The sequence below is a fragment of the Anomaloglossus baeobatrachus genome, chromosome 9, assembly GCF_048569485.1.
Source record: "Anomaloglossus baeobatrachus isolate aAnoBae1 chromosome 9, aAnoBae1.hap1, whole genome shotgun sequence".
Lineage (NCBI taxonomy): Eukaryota > Metazoa > Chordata > Amphibia > Anura > Aromobatidae > Anomaloglossus > Anomaloglossus baeobatrachus.
This window is the reverse complement of record NC_134361.1, coordinates 85,554,189-85,576,701: the sequence shown is the minus strand read 5'-3', so window position 1 is coordinate 85,576,701 and position 22,513 is coordinate 85,554,189. Positions and strand designations below refer to the sequence as shown.

General features: G+C 49.8%; 1 protein-coding gene across 2 annotated transcripts in view; it reads right to left on the bottom strand.

Annotated features, from left to right (window-relative positions):
• The window catches only part of ATRX (ATRX chromatin remodeler), a 355,842-nt gene that overhangs the window by 84,289 nt on the left and 249,040 nt on the right, over window positions 1–22,513 (bottom strand). For both annotated transcript variants that reach the window (XM_075323857.1, XM_075323858.1), the window contains 2 exons: window positions 3,931–4,077; window positions 1,601–1,778 (listed from right to left, as the gene is read on the bottom strand). In XM_075323857.1, the coding sequence (XP_075179972.1) occupies window positions 1,601–1,778; window positions 3,931–4,077 (325 nt within the window). The remainder of the gene's footprint in view (window positions 1–1,600; window positions 1,779–3,930; window positions 4,078–22,513) is intronic.

Below are 22,513 nucleotides of genomic sequence, written 5' to 3'. Positions count from 1 at the left end.
CAGCTGATGCTCTGAAGTCAGCTGACCCGAGCTCAGCTATGAACTGAGCTGACCCGGCCAGTGAGTTCTGCCGCTCCCAGCAGCCGGCAGAGAGCTTTCCTGTGATATTGTCCTGGATTAACCTCTGAGGCTTGGGAGTAATAAAGATGGCAATCAGGGATGTATGTGTGTTTTTCTTTCAATTAAAATTTTTAATAAAAGGTGTTGTGTTTTCTTTTTTCCCAAATGGAGGTTCATAATGGCCGTGTCTACACAGGCATGACATTATGAACCTCGGGCTTAGTGCCAGTTTGCAGAAAACTGGCATTAACCCCGTATTACCCAGCCAGCCAAATGCATCAGGGCAGCTGGATGAACCTCGGTACAGCACCTGAGAATGGCGCTTAACAACGGAGCCGCCATTTTCAGGGGCAGCTGAGGACTGTTTTTCTCAGCGGGAGGGGCAGAGAATGCTTCAGCCTTATCCCGCTGAGAAGCACAGCCCTCAGTTGCTCGCTTGCATCGGGCTGGACAGTGAAAATACAGCGGAGCACATTTTTTTTTTTTTAAATAACAGTGAAAGGGAACTTGGGACCACATTTTTTGGCTATAAGCTGCGGCCACCACCACTGGGTTATTATATACAGCCTGTTAGAATGTAAGAGCCCAGTGGTGTTGGCAGAGCCCAGTGGTGTTAGCCGCAGCTTTTCTGTATAAGCACACTGTGAGACTGCTAACAAAATGGATAATGGAGAAGAAAGGAGGGTTGGGACAGGAAATGACATAAAGAGACTTTTTTTTGCCTTCAAAACAGTCAAAGCTTTATTCAGAAACACATTAGAGTACAATGGACAAAATCCGCAACGAAATCCGCGTCAAATCTGCAGCTATGCTAAGGTGCGGATTCTGGGGGAAAGCTGCGGATTTTGAGGCAGAAAAATCCGCAGCAACATTCTCTCGTGGACACATAGCCTAAGGCTATGTGCCCACGCTACAGGATTTATCGCGGATTTGACGCGGATTTTGACGCGGATTTAGCGCGGATTTGCCGAAAATCTGCAGCACAGCTACTCCCCAGCCATTTCAATGGCATTTTGGAAATGCTGTGCCCATGCTGCGGATTTTTCCGCTGCGGATTTTGCCGCGGATTTTGATGCGGAACAAACTGCAGCATGTCAATTGTTTGGTGCGGATTTGGTGCGGATTTTCTGTTTTGAATGGGGAAAAAAAAAAAAATAAAATCCGCATCAAAATCCGCGGCAAATCCGCGGTAAATCCGCGGGTGCGGATTTGCCGCGAAAGTTGCGGATTTTCAGGCAAAAAAATCCGCAGGGACCTTTTACTGTGGACACATAGCCTAAGGATTAGCTTTGCTTACTTTTACAGTAGAAATACTTGGTTGTGGAACATATAGATCCATTGGTTCTGTTATTTGGTTTAATGAGATTAAGATGAGGCTACAAATGACTTACACAGATACAGAACCACTGAGTCATTGGAAATCCTTTACTTAAAGGGCAGCACTATAACTGAGGGCTGCAGAGAATAAAGGCTCAGTGCATCTGCCTGAATAGGGTACATTATGATGAAACATACATGGCTTAATAAAAGGAAACCTTACCAGGATCAACTAGGGTTTTCTGGTACATTTCCTTCAGCTTTTTGCTCTTGACATTCCTTCCTTGAGTGAGATTTCGATACATTTCATAGCCGATAATCAACACTCCTCCATTATCATGCCAGCGTTGTAGCAAGTATCCTCGCTCTTGAGGACGCTTCACAGTGGCAAGCTCACAGACCTGAAAAAAACACAACCATGTAATGTAATAACTGAAGCCATGAAACATTGGGCTCCGCATAGCCATCATTACAGCATAACACAAGGTGACTTCAGCATGTGAAGCAGACCTCCTAGGGCCCATTTATCAATAGTCTAATCAGTGCACATTTAAACTGGACCAGGGGTCTCACTCTGCTGAGTATATGGGCAACACCTAGAAAAAAAAATATTTGATGAGCCACATTTTCTGAAGGGTGAGAACATTTTCAGTGATCCTATTATTTTTGCTATCATACTTTTTGATCATTTTTTGAACTTTTTGGAGTGTTATTTTTTTTTAATGGCCTTCATTAGTTGGTTTATGGTACAGTGTCAGTGTGGATCATTGCGAATGTGGCAATAACAAACAGATGCAACCTACTAAAAGTAATCAACAAACAAAAAGTACACAACAGTTTGCTTTTAGTGACAAAATAGGTTTTCATTTATTTACACTAAATTTTGAATCATATATATTTTACAAATTGTTTCCCTTTCTCATTTCCCAATTGGCTTTGTTCAGTAACACGGTCTTAAAATTAGCAAAATACATTAATTCTGACCCCCCTAATTTATATTAATAATGTACAGCATTCTAGTCTCATCTTGTGGCAATGTGGGTGGGAGGACGAGCGGGGACGCGCGCATAGTAAAGAGCCGGCCCGCATGATCACCCCTGGCAATTACAGCCTGGAGTGATCATGTGCGGCTGTATTCACTTCCCCCCGCGCGTCATCATCAGAGCGGGGTGCAGTGAATCAGTGTACAGTACTCACCCGTCCCCGTGTGTGGAGCCGGCCCCCTGCAGCACGCGATGTCTTCCTGTCTGTGCCGGTCAGCTGATCTGTGCTGAGCTGGTCAGCTGATCAGCACAGACAGGAAGACATCGCGTGCTGCAGGGGGCCGGCTCCACACACACAGGTTAGTGGTGCAGAGAGGAAGATGATCGGTGCTGCAGGGAGTGAGGAAAAGGTGAGTATAAACGTTTGTTTTTTTTTTCTCTGTGCTATAGGATACAGGCCATATACCAGGATGGTATATGAGCACGATGGGGGCATATAGCAGGATGGGAGTATATGAACAGGATGGGGGGTATATGAACAGGATGGGAGATAATGAGCAGGATGGATGGGGGAATATGAGCAGGATGGATGGGGGAATATGAGCACGATGGGGGCATATAGCAGGATGGGAGTAGATGAGCAGGATGGATGGGGGAATATGAACAGGATGGGAGTATATGAGCAGGATGGATGGGGGGTATATGAACAGGATGGGAGTATATGAACAGGATGGGAGTATATGAGCAGGATGGATGGGGAGTATATGAGCAGGATGGATGGGGGGTATATGAACAGGATGGGGGGTATATGAACAGGATGGGGGTATATGAAGAGGATGGCAGTATATGAACAGGATGGATGGGGGAATATGAACAGGATGGGAGTATATGAGCACGATGGGGGCATATAGCAAGATGGGAGTATATGAGCAGGATGGATGGGGGAATATGAACAGGATGGGAGTATATGAGCAGGATGGATGGGGGGGTATATGAACAGGATGGGGGTATATGAACAGGATGGGAGTATATGAGCAGGATGGATGGGGGGTATATGAACAGGATGGGGGTATATGAACAGGATGGGGGTATATGAACAGGATGGGGGTAAATGAGCAGGATGGATGGGGGAATATGAGCAGGATGGATGGGGGGTATATCAATAGGATGGGGGTATATGAACAGGATGGGGGAATATGAGCAGGATGGATGGGGGGTATATCAATAGGATGGGGGTATATGAACAGGATGGGGGAATATGAGCAGGATGCTGGTATATAAACAGGATGGGGTATATGAGCAGAATGGGGGTTTATAGCAGGATCATATACAAGGCAGGAGGATCATTACCAGGATGGAATACCTTAGTAGAGAATTTGGGGACATTACCCCCATAACAGTGTCAGCAGCAGATCCTCGCCCCATTACAGTGTGTCATGACCACATTTTTTTGCTTAAAGTTTTATTTTCCTCCTCTAAAACCAGGGTGCGTCTTATAGTCAGGTGCGTCTTATAGTCCAAAAAATACGGTACATTGCATCCCAAATGACTGTGCATTAAATATACAAACCTCTAAAGCTTCATCATCATCCAGGCCGTCCTGCCATTTTTCAAACTCATTGGTCCAATTCAAAACTGTATTTAAAGGACAAACCACTAGAGCAGTGGAGAAGTCTAGCTGGTCACTGAGGAGGACAGTGTGAAGAAATGAAACCACCTGAAAAAAAAAAAATGCATGAAACGTGATTTACCAAACTGAGTCCAAAATTTTACATTTACGTGGTTATCTGATTTCAGAAAATCCATGTCCCCAGTTGCATGCTTTTAACCAGCGCTGAATCTCTGCTGCTGCGGGTTTGTTATTGTCTGCAGTGCTGACATCACATTGACAGCGCTGCAACCAATCAGTGACCTAAGCAGGTTGTGCTGCCAACTCGGTCAGAGCAGCAGTCGACGTGACGTCAGCAGCGGAGACTCAGTGCTGGTTCCGGGCAAGGAGAGTCCAGTATAGTTTGTTTTTCTTAAAACTGCAGCTGGGGTACATGGGTTTTCTAAAAATCAAAAAACCTTGTTAAGATTGTTAAAATAATGTTGTTATAAGATGCACCCACAATGGTTTAGGCTATGTGCCCACGGGGACATTGTCCTGCGGATATATCCGCGAGACATTCCGCAGGTGCTCCCAGAACTTTCTCTGTTTCAATGCTGCGGATATACAGCGGAATGTCGTGCGGATATGGTGCAGGCATTCTGCATTGAGGATACAGTACCATGGCTTCGGCACTGCATTCTCAATGCAGAACAAGTGCTGGAGTGATCGGGGTGCTCATACTTACCTCCATCATGCAGCACCTCGCTTTCCGGCGGCCGGGTCACTGTCAGGCAGCGTCTGGTTCACTGTGCTGGAGGTGGGCGGGCTGAACTAGCTATGGCTGTCACATGACCGGAGCTCGTGCAGGCCCCGCCCACCTCTTCCTTCCTGTACCTGGCTGGATCCACCGCGCTGCTGTACACCGGACGGAGAAAGTGACTCGGGTGTCTGCTATCAAGGCAGGTAAGTATATGGGACCCTGCGGAGAAATCCGCAACAATAATTGACATGCTCCAGATTTTTCCGCACGAAAATCCGCACGATTTCCGCTGTGGAAAAATCCGCAGCGTGGGCACAGCATTTCCCAAATGCCATAGAAATGGCTGGGGAGTAGCTGTGCTGCAGATTTCTGGAAAATCCGCGGCTTTTCCGCAACGTGGGCACATAGCCTTAAAAGAAGATTAACACTAGAACTACTGAGGTAGTCATTTTGACTACTTTGCACCATGTATTTCTATATAGGTGTCACGAGTCCAGTAGTTCTAGTGGTAAAGGAAACTGGACATCAGAATATTGCACATTAAGCTGCCCAATACTGGACGCGTTCGTAACGCCTCTGCCATGTACATTAAGTGCCTGGAGGCGCATGGCAGAGGCGTTCTGACCGCATCCAGTAACGGCGGCCACGGTAATTCAGCAATGTCACCTCTCACTTCACCAGCTCATCGGGAGGCAGAGGTGCCAGCAAACTAGAGCTACCTAGTAGCAAGTCATTTAAACCACCTGCACACCCAAATAGATCAATTACATTGTCTACTAATCCTGTGCAAATAAAAATACACATTATCCAGTATTAGCGCCATAAACGCATGCATACTAAAGAAGATACACAATTCTGGCCATACGCAAAAAGAACCAGCCCTTTAACAACTTTTGCAACCAAACCTGGGCGATGTACACACTGCAGCCCATCTTTGCTGTAAGTAATGCTTCATTTTTGGAGGCTATTTATTCCTCTTTTTGTTGCTATTTTTATATTTAGTGTAGGGACCTACAAGCATGAGGTTCCCGTGATGAGTGTTGTAGGCTTCCGTTTTATGGCCATAAATACCAACTTAAACCTCATTTTTTTGTACAGGATACAGCCAGGCCCCTTTCTTTTGGGCCTTGCATTTTAGAGTATACAAGGATAAGGCTGCACATCAAACATAGATAATGGTATAATGCCTCAAGCATATGGAAAAATATTGGAATATACAATGAAAAATGCTACTTGCTAATTTCAACATGTGAATAATGAATTGCATACCTGCCATGAATATTAGGAAAAAGGAGATATTTAGCAATCGCATTGATCAATGTAACTGAGCCCCAAGACCTCGTCAAGGTATATCTCTATATTGGGGTCCCTAGCTCTGTGACCCTAACTGTGTGTCATCTCATTGCAATTAAAAACTGCTGTGGGTGGAGAGGGGTAACTAAGGACTTTCTTATATAGGAGATGGAAAAAAACATGGCCGAAATGGGCGGAGCTGTGTTCACATTCAGAAATCCGCCCCTTTCGGTCATGTTTTTTTCCATCTCCTATATAAGAAAGTCCTTAGTTACCCCTCTCCACCCACAGCAGTTTTTAATTGCAATGAGATGACACACAGTTAGGGTCACAGAGCTAGGGACCCCAATATAGAGATATACCTTGACGAGGTCTTGGGGCTCAGTTACATTGATCAATGCGATTGCTAAATATCTCCTTTTTCCTAATATTCATGGCAGGTATGCAATTCATTATTCACATGTTCAAATTAGCAAGTAGCATTTTTCATTGTATATTCCAATATTTTTCCATATGCTTGAGGCATTATACCATTATCTATGTTTGATGTGCAGCCTTATCCTTGTATAGTATGTAATTTTTGGCTTGCACTCATAAAGAAGGGAATTTTGTTTACTTACCGTAAATTCCTTTTCTTCTAGCTCCAATTGGGAGACCCAGACAATTGGGTGTATAGCTTCTGCCTCCGGAGGCCACACAAAGTATTACACTTAAAAGTGTAAAGCCCCTCCCCTTCTGCCTATACACCCCCCGTGCATCACGGGCTCCTCAGTTTTGGTGCAAAAGCAGGAAGGAGGAAACTTATAAATTGGTCTAAAGTAAATTCAATCCGAAGGAAGTTCGGAAAACTGAAAACCATTCAACATGAACAACATGTGTACACAAAGAACAACAGCCCGAAGGGAACAGGGGCGGGTGCTGGGTCTCCCAATTGGAGCTAGAAGAAAAGGAATTTACGGTAAGTAAACAAAATTCCCTTCTTCTTTGTCGCTCCACTGGGAGACCCAGACAATTGGGACGTCCAAAAGCAGTCCCTGGGTGGGTAAAATAATACCTCGTAATAGAGCCGTAAAACGGCCCCTTCCTACAGGTGGGCCACCGCCGCCTGAAGGACTCGCCTACCTAGGCTGGCATCTGCCGAAGCATAGGTATGCACCTGATAGTGTTTCGTGAAAGTGTGCAGGCTCGACCAGGTAGCCGCCTGACACACCTGCTGAGCCGTAGCCTGGTGCCGCAAAGCCCAGGACGCCCCCACGGCTCTGGTAGAATGGGCCTTCAGCCCTGAGGGAACCGGAAGCCCAGAAGAACGGTAGGCTTCGAGAATTGGTTCCTTGAGCCACCGAGCCAGGGTTGATTTGGAAGCCTGTGACCCTTTACGCTGGCCAGCGACAAGGACAAAGAGTGCATCCGAGCGGCGCAGGGGCGCCGTACGGGAAATGTAGAGTCTGAGTGCTCTCACCAGATCTAACAAGTGCAAATCCTTTTCACATTGGTGAACTGGATGAGGACAAAAAGAGGGTAAGGAAATATCCTGATTGAGATGAAAGGGGGATACCACCTTAGGGAGAAATTCCGGAACCGGACGCAGAACCACCTTGTCCTGGTGAAACACCAGGAAAGGGGCTTTGCATGACAGCGCTGCTAGCTCAGACACTCTCCGAAGTGATGTGATTGCTACTAGGAAGACCACTTTCTGCAAAAGGCGTGAAAGAGAAATATCCTTCATTGGCTCGAAAGGTGGTTTCTGAAGAGCCATCAGCACCCTGTTCAGATCCCAGGGTTCTAACGGATGCTTGTAAGGAGGGACAATGTGACAAACCCCCTGCAGGAACGTGCGTACCTGTGGAAGTCTGGCTAGGCGCTTCTGAAAAAACACAGAGCGCTGAGACTTGTCCCTTAAGGGAGCCGAGCGACAAACCCTTTTCCAATCCGGATTGAAGGAAGGAAAAAAAAGTGGGCAAGGCAAATGGCCAGGGAGCAAAAACCCTGATCAGAGCACCAGGATAAGAATATCCTCCACGTCCTGTGGTAGATCTTGGCGGACGTTGGTTTCCTAGCCTGTCTCATGGTGGCAACGACCTCTTGAGATAACCCTGAAGACGCTAGGATCCAGGACTCAATGGCCACACAGTCAGGTTGAGGGCCGCAGAATTCAGATGGAAAAACGGCCCTTGAGACAGTAAGTCTGGTCGGTCTGGTAGTGCCCACGGTTGACCCACCGTGAGATGCCACAGATCCGGGTACCACGACCTCCTCGGCCAGTCTGGAGCGACGAGGATGGCGCGGCGGCAGTCGGACCTGATCTTGCGTAACAATCTGGGCAACAGTGCCAGAGGAGGGAACACATAAGGCAGTTTAAACTGCGACCAATCCTGAACTAAGGCGTCTGCCGCCAGAGCTCTGTGATCTTGAGACCGTGCCATGAATGCCGGGACCTTGTTGTTGTGCCAGGACGCCATTAGGTCGACGTCCGGCATCCCCCAGCGGCAACAGATCTCTTGAAACACGTCCGGGTGAAGGGACCATTCCCCTGCGTCCATGCCCTGGCGACTGAGAAAGTCTGCTTCCCAGTTTTCTACGCCCGGGATGTGAACTGCGGATATGGTGGAGGCTGTGGCTTCCACCCACAGCAGAATCTGCCGGACTTCCTGGAAGGCTTGCCGACTGCGTGTTCCGCCTTGGTTGATGTATGCCACCGCGGTGGAGTTGTCCGACTGAATTCGGATCTGCTTGCCTTCCAGCCACGGCTGGAACACCTTTAGGGCAAGATACACTGCCCTTATCTCCAGAACATTGATCTGAAGAGAGGACTCTGGCTGAGTCCAGGTACCCTGAGCCCTGTGGTGGAGAAAGACCGCTCCCCACCCTGATAGACTCGCGTCCGTCGTGACCACCGCCCAGGATGGGGGTAGGAAGGATTTCCCCTTCGACAATGAAGTGGGAAGAAGCCACCACCGAAGGGAGGCTTTGGCTGCCTGAGAAAGGGAGACGTTCCTGTCGAGGGACGTTGACTTCCCGTCCCATTTGCGGAGAATGTCCCATTGAAGTGGACGCAGATGAAACTGCGCAAAAGGAACTGCCTCCATTGCTACCATCTTCCCTAGAAAGTGCATGAGGCGCCTCAAGGGGTGTGACTGGCCTTGAATGAGAGATTGCACCCCTGTCTGTAGTGAACGCTGTTTGTCCAGCGGAAGCTTCACTATCGCTGAGAGAGTATGAAACTCCATGCCAAGATATGTCAGTGATTGGGCCGGTGTCAGATTTGACTTTGGGAAATTGATGATCCACCCGAATCTCTGGAGAGTCTCCAGAGCAATGTTCAGGCTGTGTTGGCATGCCACTTGAGAGGGTGCCTTGACAAGCAGATCGTCTAAGTAAGGGATCACCGAGTGTCCCTGAGAGTGTAGGACTGCAACTACTGTTGCCATGACCTTGGTGAAGACCCGTGGGGCTGTCGCCAGGCCGAAAGGCAGTGCCACGAACTGAAGGTGTTCGTCCCCTATGGCGAAACGCAGGAAGCGCTGATGCTCTGGTGCAATCGGTACGTGGAGATAAGCATCTTTGATGTCGATTGATGCTAGGAAATCTCCTTGGGACATTGAGGCGATGACGGAGCGGAGCGATTCCATCCGGAACCGCCTGGTTTTTACGTGTTTGTTGAGCAGTTTTAGGTCCAGAAACAGGACGGAAAGATCCGTCCTTTTTTGGCACCACAAACAAGTTGGAGTAAAAACCGCGACCCTGTTGCTGAAGAGGAACAGGGATCACCACTCCTTCTGCCTTCAGAGTGCACACCGCCTGAAGAAGAGCATCGGCTCGCTCGGGGGGCGGAGATGTTCTGAAGAAACGAGTCGGAGGACGAGAGCTGAACTCTATCCTGTAACCGTGAGACAGAATGTCTCTCACCCATCGGTCTTGGACATGTGGCAGCCAGGCGTCGCAAAAGCGGGAGAGCCTGCCACCGACCGAGGATGCGGTGTGAAGAGGCCGAAAGTCATGAGGAGGCCGCTTTGGTAGCGGTTCCTCCGGCGGTCTTTTTAGGACGTGACTTAGACCGCCATGAATCTGAGTCCCTCTGACCCTTCTGTGGCCTGTTGGACGAGGAGAATTGAGACCTGCCCGCGGGCCGAAAGGACCGAAACCTCGATTGTACCTTCCGTTGTTGAGGTCTGTTTGGTTTGGACTGGGGTAAGGATGAGTCCTTTCCCTTGGATTGCTTAATGATTTCATCCAATCGCTCACCAAACAGGCGGTCGCCAGAAAATGGCAAACCGGTTAAGAACTTTTTGGAAGCAGAGTCTGCCTTCCATTCACGTAGCCACATGGCCCTGCGGACTGCCACCGAATTGGCGGATGCTACCGCCGTACGGCTCGCAGAGTCCAGGACAGCATTAATGGCGTAGGACGCAAACGCCGACGCCTGAGAGGTTAAGGACACCACCTGCGGAGCAGAGGCACGTGTGACTGCATTAATCTGCGAGTAACAAGCTGAGATAGCTTGGAGTGCCCATACGGCTGCGAATGCCGGAGCAAAGGACGCGCCGATAGCTTCATAGATGGATTTCAACCAGAGCTCCATCTGTCTGTCAGTGGCATCTTTGAGTGAAGCCCCATCTTCCACGGCAACTATGGATCTAGCCGCCAGTCTGGAGACTGGAGGATCCACCTTGGGACACTGAGCCCAACCCTTGACAACGTCAGGGGGGAAGGGATAACGTGTGTCCTTAAGGCGCTTAGAAAAGCGCTTATCTGGACAAGCTCGGTGTTTCTGGACTGCCTCTCTGAAGTCGGAGTGATCCAGAAACGTACTCATTGTACGCTTGGGAAATCTAAAACGGAATTTCTCCTGCTGAGAAGCTGACTCCTCAATTGGAGGAGCTGGGGGAGAAAGATCCAACACCTGATTGATGGACGCTATAAGGTCATTCACTATGGCGTCTCCTTCAGGTGTATCTAGGTTGAGAGCGGCCTCAGGATCAGAATCCTGATCTGCCACATCCGCTTCATCCTCCAGAGAGTCCTCATGCTGAGACCCTGAGCAGTGTGATGAAGTCGAGGGAATCTCCCAGCGAGCCCGCTTAGGCGGTCTGGGACTGCGGTCCGTGTCAGAGACCTCACCCTGGGACCTATGAGTCACCCCAGGAGCACTTTGCTGCTCCAACCGAGGGGGGCCTGGGGTCAATGATTCAACAGTGCCCGGGGCCTGTGTTACCGGCCTGGACTGCAAGGCTTCTAGTATCTTAGCAGACCATTTATCCATACTCTCAGAAAGTTTGTCAGCAAATACTGCAAACTCCGTCCCTGTCACCTGGACAGTGGTAGCAGGTGGTTCTACTTGGGCCACCATTAGCAGAGGCTCCGGCTGAGTAAGTGCCACAGGGGCCGAGCATTGCACACAATGAGGGTCGGTGGAACCTGCCGGTAGTATAGCCGCACATGAGGTACAGGTTGCAAAGTAAGCCTGTGCTTTGGCACCCTTGCTTTTTGCGGACGACATGCTGTTGTCTCCACTGAGTACAATCCGGGAGGGTATATAGCCAAAAATCAACAGTGCGACCGTACAGAGTAAATGTATAGCATATAAGCATATATATATATATACACTTCGGCACCAGGGGGGCCAGCACCTAGAAACAGGTGCTGCTTAACGACCGCCCAAAGCGGTTGTGTGACCACCAGAGTCCCTGCCTGGGCCTCCCAGAGCCTTCTCTCCTCTCCAGCTTCAGAAGTGCTGACAGGAATGGCTGCCGGCGTTCTGTGAGGAGGAGGGGGCCGTGGGCGTGCCCTAGAAAGTGCGGGAATCTGGTGCCCCACGGTGCTCAGTGAGGGGGGAGGAGGATACAAAGTATGCTCCAGCCCTCAGCGCTGACGTCCTGTGCAGCGTCCCGCCCTTACCCTGACTGGCAGGCCCGGGGGCGGGAATATGCGGTACTAGGCCGCAAAAGCCGGGGACTAAAGTTATAAGCGCGGCCGGCCAATAAGCGCGGTCAGCGCGGTAGTCCCGGCGCACTAACACACCCAGCAGTGCTGCAGCGTGTATGACACAAGCGCTCCATGCGCCGTCCCCAAGGGGACACAGAGTACCTCACAGTAGCAGGGCCTTGTCCCTGACGATACCCGGCTCCTGTCCAGCAGATTCCCCAGGGGCTGCGGAGGGAGCACGGTCCCAGTGCCTGGAGACCGATTAGGATCCCACTTCACCCAGAGCCCTTAAGGGATGGGGAAGGAAAACAGCATGTGGCTCCTGCCCATGTACCCGCAATGGGTACCTCAACCTTAACCGCACCGCCGACCAGAGTGGGGTGAGAAGGGAGCATGCCGGGGGCCCTGTTATGGGCCCTCTTTTCTTCCATCCGATATAGTCAGCAGCTGCTGCTGACTAAATTGTGGAGCTATGCGTGCATGTGTGCCTCCTTCGCACAAAGCATAAAAACTGAGGAGCCCGTGATGCACGGGGGGGTGTATAGGCAGAAGGGGAGGGGCTTTACACTTTTAAGTGTAATACTTTGTGTGGCCTCCGGAGGCAGAAGCTATACACCCAATTGTCTGGGTCTCCCAATGGAGCGACAAAGAAATATATATATATTAGTGCTCACTTCAGTTATCCTATTCAGTTATTTGCATTTTAGAGTGTCTGTCCCTGCATGATACACAGGTGGGGTACGGCTTGGCAGCCCGCCTGATCTAATAGTATGGGTGTCACCTGATAGGCTGCGGGTTTGTGACTTATCTACATGTGTGAACAGCGCTCTATGTAAACCATCAGTGTGCAGTGTTATCATCTAGCAATCGCCCCCTCCATTCCATGGAGGTGTGTGTGAGATTTGCTCCTCCTGCACCTGTGATGCCTCCACTTAGTGGGGGTTTAGCTGTATCCTGGGAGAGTGTTAATTTTTGGCCTGGGCGATGTACACACTGCAGCCCAACTTTGCTGTAAGTAATACTTAATTTTTGGAGGATATTTATTCCTCTTTTTGTTGCTATTTTTATCAAATCTGATGTAAGCTCACAATAAGTGATCAGATCAATAACCCTGCGGATTCTCTGCTCATCCTGGATCAGTGTCACTAGAGTGGACGGAAAGTCATGTACGCTTACCAGCTCCCATGGAGTTAGCCGTGTGGTTACAGGTTCTTCATATGATTGCTACTAAAATTAAATTAGCAATAAAAAATAGAATCTGTACTCTATGGTTTGTGACAAGTCCTGTCTTTCTATACTCAGATGTTCCTGATTGGTATGTAAAGTCACATGATTTATGCTGCCCAAAGCCGCAGGCACCAAGAATCAGAGCCTGGTCACACGATTACAGTCAGGTATATTTTTCCCTCTACAAACATTGGGAAAAGCCCATCTAGAGCAGCGCTGGACTAATCTCATTTCTGGATATGGTCGTGCTCTTCAAGGTATATTTTCTCTTAAAGTATCCTTTGCTGCAATCATGCAGTCAGCCTCTGGTTCATGCCATCAGTAGTTTGGCAGCATGAGTCAGGTGACAGACTCCCTTTAAAGGGTCTCTCTAGTTAGGGGGCTTCAATGCTAGAGTGGTGCTTTAAATGTAAGACCACTGCCCCCTGTATTATACTCACCCTCCAGTGGCTTAATAGTTTTCAGGCTCTGCTCTGGTTCCGCGGCGCCATCTTGTGGCTGTAACTTCTGACTGTCGGGAAATCAAAAGTTATGTGACAAGCCCCCAGTGCATCTCTATGAGAGCCAGACCGAGGCCAGAATGAGGTTTTCATAGAGATGTACAGTGGAACCTTGGTTAACGAGAACAATCCGTTCTGTGAGTGTGCTTGTTAACCCAGTTACTCGTTAGGCAAAGCAAGATTTCTCATAGGGAATCATTGCAATGCAGACAATTCGTTCCACAACTTCTTAAATGTCCCATCCTGGTCCCCTATTGTGCCATTCCACACACGCACAAACACGCACAAAACTCACACAAACACGTACAAACTCACACAAACTCACGTGCACATATTATGCTCACCTTACCTTCCGTTCCATTGCCGGCCTCCTGGGACTTGCTGTTCAGTAGCACGGGCTGTGTATCGGGTAACCATGACGACGAGGGAGGAACATCCGCACCCAGAGCGCTGACGCCAAAAGGCAGGAGCCTCTGATTGGTCAGCGTGCTGCCTTTGAGTAGCATCTGACAGCAGAAGTTCCTGCCTCGTCGTCGATGGTTACCGACTGGAGCGGCGAACTACAGGACCCAGGAGGCCGGCGATGGAACGGAAGGTACACACATTATGCTCACCTTACTTTCCGTTCCATCGCCGGTCTCCTGGGACTTGCTGTTCTCCGGTACGGGCTGTGTATCGGGTTACCATAACAACGAGGGAGGAACTTCTGCTGCCAGAGCGCTGACATCAAAGGCAGGAGACGCTAGCCTCTGATTGGTCAGCGCGCTGCCTTTGAGTAGCGGTGACAGGAAGTTCCTGCTTCGTCGCTATGGTTGCCGATACACATCCTGGAGTGGCGAACTACAGGACCCACGAGGCCGGCGATGGAACTGAAAGTACACATATTATACTTACCTTCCGTTACATCGCCGGCCTCCTGGGTCTTGTAGTTCGCCGCGAGGACGTCACAATGTACCCGGGAACTACAAGAACCAAGAGGCCGGCGGTGGAACGGAAGGTAAGGTGAGCATAATAATGTATGTGTGAGCGTGCATGTGTGTTTGTGCGTGCTTGTGTGTGTTTGTGTGGACTGCAAGTGCGGGTCAGAGCGCGGTGGATGTACAGAACCGGAAGTGTGTGCGGTGAGAATTTTTTCTCGTAAAGCAAAGCTTTCTCGTAAATCGAGTAACAAATTTACAGAAAGCTTTGCTTGTTAAGCGAAATTCTTGTTAAGTGGGTTACTCGTTAAGCGAGGTTCCACTGTACTGAAGAGTGAACTCCGGCGGCCTCCAAGAAACACTGGAGTTGCTGGCAGGTCACAAATCACAGGTCTCCGACCGGAGCGATGCTGGAGGTAGATGAAGACGGCGGCAGGGGAATATTAGATAGGGGGCATTTAAAGCGCCACTCCAGCGCTGAATGAAGGAAAAAAATCTGCTGGCGTGCTGCTTTAACCCTTCATGACAATGATGTATACCGGTATGTCATAGGTTGTGTCTGTCCTTTTAATGTGGGCCCGCTGCTTTCTCCTGCACATGTCGGCTGATCTGATCTACCTATTAACCATATTTAGAGAAAAAAGTTAACTTTTTCTAAGGCTAATCTAATTGTTATGACTAGCACTGTCTAGAAATACACCCACAGGGAAGAACCCATTACCACAGAAGCGAAGGATCAAAACACTAAAATAAATACACAGATGGGACAGAGCCGAGAGCAGACGGAGTGCAGCAGCATATGGATACAAGAGCGAGGCTCAGAGCAGAAAAGTAGACTCCAAATGTACATCAAATGCAGAAAAGGGTGAGTGCAAACCCACAATTACCCTCTCCTACATGGCTCCTCTGACACGAGCATGCGTTTACAGGGCTAGGGTCTGTTCTCAGTCACCCAGATGTCCCCTAAAGAGGGAAGCAACGCCAAACACGTTGCGGACATAGTGCGGTGTGCCCCTGTTAAACACTATGGGTAATATACTATTTATACTTCTCTGATCTTTCTCACTCTATATTATCTCTACTGGGCTCTACATTTTACCCATACTACTTTTAACGCTGCTAAATTACTCTGTAGTTCATACGTACACATGACCGCCCGACCACCGTGCGGAGCTGCCGCCCGACCACCGTGCGGAGCTACCGCCCAATCTACACCCTACCCACTGTCTCCTCCCCAAAATACTATAGAAAGCTGCCGCCCGACCACCGTGCGGAGCTGCCGCCCGACCACCGTGCGGAGCTGCCGCCCATTCTACACCCCGCCCACTGTCTCCTCCCCAAAATCCAACAGAATGTAAGCCAACAAGAGCAGGGCCCTCTTCCCTCTGTACTAGTCTGTCTATTTTAACTTGTATATATATTTTGTATGTAACCCCTTCTCATGTACAGCACCATGGAATCAATGGTGCTCTATAAATAAATAATAATAGTAATAAAAATAATGATGGTGTGGATTGACAATAGCGACTATAACAATGTGCAACTTCTATGTATCTTAAAAATAACTATGAAATGTGGCAGTATATGGGTTTGTTTACTTTGGAGACTGCAGGATAGTGTACAAACATATATTAAACAGTTATCACCAAAATATTGTACCCATAACATATGAATTTATAGACTGTGTGCCCACGATCAGGGTTCACAGCATTTTGGACGCAGTGTGTTTTCGGTGTGCATAAAATGCTGCTGTGTACAGTACAAGCACAGCGGATGGGATTTATAGAAATCCCGTGCCCATGTGCTCGTTGTGCCAGCACTGACCTGCGGCGCAGCTTCCCGAGACACAGCATGTCAATTCTTTGCTGCGGAGACACAAGTGTTCTGTGCAGGGAGAACTCGAGCGAGAGCCCACATCTGCCCAAGCCTGGATCGTGGGCACGAGCAGCTGCGGCCTCCTGTGGAGACTCGCGGCCCCGCAGGTCAGGACTTACTGTGTCCAGGACGCTACAGGTCCTGATCGTGTGCACATACCCATAAGTTGTGCATACATACAGTTTACACAACTAAGTGTGGAGTGTCCCTTGTAAATATAAGGGACATTTTGACTTATGAATTGAATGCAATTATTGAGATACCCTCTGAAATGATCGAGATTTGTATGGATTTCATGTAATGGAATTTTTTCAAAGGAGTATTTAATATAGAGACATTATATATGCTGACCTATTGTGTATATATACACACAGTTTACTGATGAATATTAATGTACGGCATAAAAACCAACGGCTGGGGTGTGTGTGTGTGTGTCTGCCTGTGTCAGATACACACACACACACCCTGTGGGTTTTGTGCAGCACACTGACCTTTTTCTATTCATTAGTGATCAAAAACTCTGAACTTGACTTGTTTCTTTAGACATGGTCTTATTTTATATTGTTACAAAGAAGGGAATTTTGTTTACTTACCGTAAATTCCTTTTCTTCTAGCTCCTATTGGGAGACCCAGACAATTGGGTGTATAGCTTCTGCCTCCGGAGGCCACACAAAGTATTACACTTTAAAAAGTGTAACCCCTCCCCTCTGCCTATACACCCTCCCGTGCATCACGGGCTCCTCAGTTTTGGTGCAAAAGCAGGAAGGAGGAAACTTATAAATTGGTCTAAAGCAGGGGTGGGGAACCTCCGGCCCGCGGGCCGTATGCGGCCCGCAATGACCTTTTATGTGGCCCCCGGGGCACTGGAGCAGATTCCCGGAGGCTGCAGTGCTCGGGCAGCCGCTCATCTTGTCTATTGCCGGCAGACAGCACTGGGGGTGGGACTTCCTCCCTCCGGCTCCTACATGCTCCCTGTGAGATTGCAGCTAGAATCAGAGTGATGGGGGAGGGGCCTGCACGGGACATAGAAGGCTGTATAGTGCCGTGCGTTCTACCTCTCACACTCCCATTCTGTGCTCGGCTGTTCATGGCTAGGAGGTCTTTTCTTGGAGAGAAAAGACGAGAATGAAGCCAGCCCTTGAGCTGAGCTGCTGCATTCATCACTTGTGCTGCACCTGATCTTACAGGGCAACTAAGCAGCAGGTACTTATATCTGCGCTAAGTGTGTTTATATCTAATATATATCACCATATATCAAATGTATTTGTCACTTAAGTGTCCAGCGTCTGTTGTGTATACGACATGTGCGTGTGCTGTGTATACGGCGTGTGTGCTGTGCGTGTGCTGTGTATACGGCGTGTGTGCTGTTTATGTGCTGTGTATACAGCGTGTGTGCTGTGTATGTGCTGTGTATACAGCGTGTGTGCTGTGTATACGGCGTGTGCGCTGTGTATACGGCGTGTGTGTGTGCTGTGTATACGGCGTGTGTGCTGTGTGTGTGCTGTGTATACGGCGTGTGTGCTGTATATACGGCATGTGTGCTGTGTATGTGCTGTGTATACGGCGTGTGTGCTGTGTATACAGCGTGTGTGCGCTGTGTATATGGCGTGTGCGCTGTGTATACGGCGTGTGTGCTGTGTATACGGCGTGTGTGAGCTGTGTGTGTGCTGTGTATACGGCGTGTGTGCTGTGTATACGGCGTGTGTGAGCTGTGTGTGTGCTGTGTATACGGCGTGTGTGCTGTGTGTGCTGTGTATACGGCATGTGTGCGCTGTGTATATGGCATGTGCGCTGTGTATACGGCGTGTGCGCTGTGTATACGGCGTGTGTGCTGTGTATACGGCGTGTGTGCTGTGTATACGGCGTGTGTGCTGTGTATACGGCATGTGTGCTGTGTATGTGCTGTGTATACGGCGTGTGTGCTGTGTGTGTGCTGTGTATACGGCGTGTGTGCTGTGTGTGTGCTGTGTATACGGCGTGTGTGTGCTGTGTATACGGCGTGTGTGTGCTGTGTATACGGCGTGTGTGTGCTGTGTATACGGCGTGTGTGTGCTGTGTATACGGCGTGTGTGCGCTGTGTATACGGCGTGTGTGCGCTGTGTATACGGCGTGTGTGCGCTGTGTATACGGCGTTTGTGCGCTGTGTATACGGCGTGTGTGCGCTGTGTATACGGCGTGTGCGCTGTGTATACGGCGTGTGTGCTGTGTATACGGCGTGTGTGAGCTGTGTGTGTGCTGTGTATACGGCGTGTGTGCTGTGTGTGCGCTGTGTATACGGCGTGTGTGAGCTGTGTGTGTGCTGTGTATACGGCGTGTGTGCTGTGTGTGCGCTGTGTATACGGCGTGTGTGCTGTGTGTGTGTGCTGTGTATACGGCGTGTGTGCTGTGTGTGTGCTGTGTATATGGCGTGTGTGCTGTGTGTGCTGTGTATATGGCGTGTGCTGTGTGTGCGCTCTGTATACAGCGTGTGTGCTGTGTGTGTGCTGTGTATACGGCATGTGTGTGCTGTGTGTTTGCTGTGTATACGGCGTGTGTGTGTGCTGTGTTTGGCACTTAATAAAGTTTCAAATTGTAAGGTTTATTGGTATATCTAATTCCTGGTGTGCACATGTTTACATGCAGAACTTTTTGGCTTGTTGAGTGCTGTGTATGGCTTATGTGTGTGCGGTATACGGCATGTGAGTGCTGTGTGCAGTATACAGTATCTCCTGTGCATGTGTACTATATATGGCCAGTGTGTGTCATGGGTAGTGTACAATATGACAACTCTGTCAAGGCTGTGTGCAGTATACGGGCAGTGTGACAGAGCGGTGTGTGTATGTACAGTGTCTCCTGTGTAATATATATGATTTACCAATCTGCGCTTCAAACAAAGACAAACCTGGAAAAGCAGTTGTGAGAAGCAAACATCACAGCGCACCAAAGAGAATCAGCTCTGGCCGCCACAGTAGAGGTATAGGGGTGAGTTAATTAATTGTTTGACCAATTATAGCCGGGTCATTTTCAAGTTGATGATTTTGTGCGGCCCCCGAAGGTTGGTAGAATTTTCCAAATGGCCCCCGGCAGTAAAAAGGTTCCCCACCCCTGGTCTAAAGTAAATTCAATCCGAAGGATGTTCGGAGAACTGAAGACCATGAACCAAGAACAATTCAACATGAACAACATGTGTACACAAAAGAACAAACAGCCCGAAGGGAACAGGGGCGGGTGCTGGGTCTCCCAATAGGAGCTAGAAGAAAAGGAATTTACGGTAAGTAAACAAAATTCCCTTCTTCTTTGTCGCTCCATTGGGAGACCCAGACAATTGGGACGTCCAAAAGCAGTCCCTGGGTGGGTAAAAGAATACCCCGATAAAAAGAGCCGACAACGGCCCCCTCTTACAGGTGGGCAACCGCCGCCTGAAGGACTCGCCTACCTAGACTGGCGTCTGCCGAAGCATAGGTATGCACTTGATAGTGCTTCGTGAAAGTGTGCAGACTAGATCAGGTAGCTGCCTGACACACCTGCTGAGCCGTCGCCCGGTGCCGCAATGCCCAGGACGCACCCACGGCTCTGGTAGAATGGGCTTTCAGCCCCAAAGGAAGCGGAAGCCCAGAAGAACGGTAGGCTTCAAGAATCGGTTCCTTGATCCACCGAGCTAAGGTTGACTTGGAAGCCTGCGAACCCTTACGCTGGCCAGCGACAAGGACAAAGAGCGCATCTGAACGGCGCAGGGGCGCCGTGCGAGACACGTAGAGCCAGAGAGCTCTCACCAGATCTAATGAGTGCAAATCCTTTTCACATTGGTGAACTGGATTACGGCAAAATGAAGGTAAGGAGATATCCTGATTGAGATGAAAAGGAGATACCACCTTAGGGAGAAATTCCGGGACCGGACGCAGAACCACCTTATCCTGGTGAAAAACCAGGAAGGGGGTTTGCATGACAGCGCTGCCAGCTCCGACACTCTACGGAGCGATGTAACTGCCACTAGAAATGCCACCTTCTGCGAAAGACGGGAGAGAGAGACATCCCGCAGCGGCTCGAAAGGTGGTTTCTGAAGAGCCGTTAGCACCCTGTTAAGATCCCAGGGTTCCAGCGGACGCTTGTAAGGTGGAACTATGTGGCAAACTCCCTGCAGGAACGTGCGGACCTGCGGAAGCCTGGCTAGACGCTTTTGAAAAAATACGGATAGCGCCGATACTTGTCCCTTGAGAGAGCCGAGAGACAAACCCTTGTCCATTCTGGATTGAAGGAATGAAAGAAAAGTGGGTAAGGCAAAAGGCCAGGGGGTAAAACCCTTATCAGGGCACCAGGCTAAGAAGATCCTCCAAGACCTGTGATAGATCTTGGCGGACATTGGTTTCCTGGCCTGTCTCATGGTGGCAATGACATCTTGAGATAACCCTGAGGACACTAGGAGCCAGGACTCAATGGCCACACAGTCAGGTTGAGGGCCGCAGAATTCAGATGGAAAAACGGCCCTTGAGACAGCAAGTCTGGGCGGTCTGGGAGCGCCCACGGTTGACCCACCGTGAGATGCCACAGATCCGTGTACCACGACCGCCTCGGCCAATCTGGGGCGACGAGAATGGCGCGACGACAGTCGGACCTGATCTTGCGCAGCACTCTGGGCAGCATCGCCAGAGGAGGAAATACATAGGGCAGTCGAAACTGCGACCAATCCTGAACTAATGCGTCCGCCGCCAGAGCTCTGTGATCTTGAGACCGGGCCATGAATGCCGGGACTTTGTTGTTGTGCCGTGACGCCATGAGATCGACGTCCGGCGTTCCCCAGCGGCGACAGATCTCTCGAAACACGTCTGGGTGAAGAGACCATTCCCCCGCGTCCATGCCCTGTCGGCTGAGAAAATCTGCTTCCCAGTTTTCTACGCCCGGGATGTGAACTGCGGAGATGGTGGAAGCTGTGGCTTCCACCCACTGCAGAATTCGTCGGACTTCCTGGAAGGCTTGACGACTGCGAGTGTCGCCTTGGTGGTTGATGTATGCGACGGCAGTGGCGCTGTCCGACTGGATCCGGATCTGCCTGCCCTCCAGCCACCGATGAAAGGCCAATAGGGCTAGATACACTGCCCTTATCTCCAGTATATTGATCTGAAGGGATGACTCTATCGGAGTCCAGGTTCCCTGAGCCCTGTGATGGAGAAAAACCACCCCCCACCCTGACAGGCTCGCGTTCGTCGTGACCACAGCCCAGGTGGGGGGTAGGAAGGATTTTCCCCGCGACAGAGAGTTGGGAAGGAGCCACCACTGAAGTGACGTCTTGGTTGCAAGGGAAAGAGAGACGTTCCTGTCGAGTGAAGTCGACCTCCTGTCCCATTTGCGGAGAATGTCCCACTGGAGTGGCCGCAGATGGAATTGCGCGAAGGGCACTGCCTCCATCGCTGCCACCATCTTCCCTAGGAAGTGCATGAGGCGCCTCAAGGGGTGTGACTGACCCCGAAGAAGAGATTGCACCCCTGCCTGTAGCGAAAGCTGCTTATCCAGCGGTAGCATGACTACTGCTGACTGAGTATGAAACTCCATCACAAGGTACGTCAGTGATTGGGTCGGTGTCAACTTGGATTTTGGGAAGTTGATGATCCACCCGAACTGCTGGAGAGTCGCCAGAGCGACGGAAAGGCTGTTTTGACACGCCATCTGAGAGGGTGCCCTGACCAGAAGATCGTCTAAGTAGGGAATCACCGAGTGGCCCTGAGAGTGTAGGACCGCCACAACAGATGCCATGACCTTGGTGAACACCCGTGGGGCTGTCGCCAGGCTGAAAGGCAATGCCACGAACTGAAGGTGTTCGTCCCCGATGGCGAAACGCAAAAAGCGTTGATGTTCGGGTGCGATCGGCACATGGAGATAAGCATCCTTGATGTCGATTGATGCTAGGAAGTCTCCTTGTGACATCGAAGCGATGACAGAGCGAAGAGATTCCATCCGAAACCGTCTGGTGCTCACATGTCTGTTGAGCAGTTTGAGGTCCAGAACGGGACGGAACGAGCCGTCCTTCTTTGGCACCACAAACAAGTTGGAGTAAAAGCCGCGACCATGTTCCTGGAGGGGAACAGGGATCACAA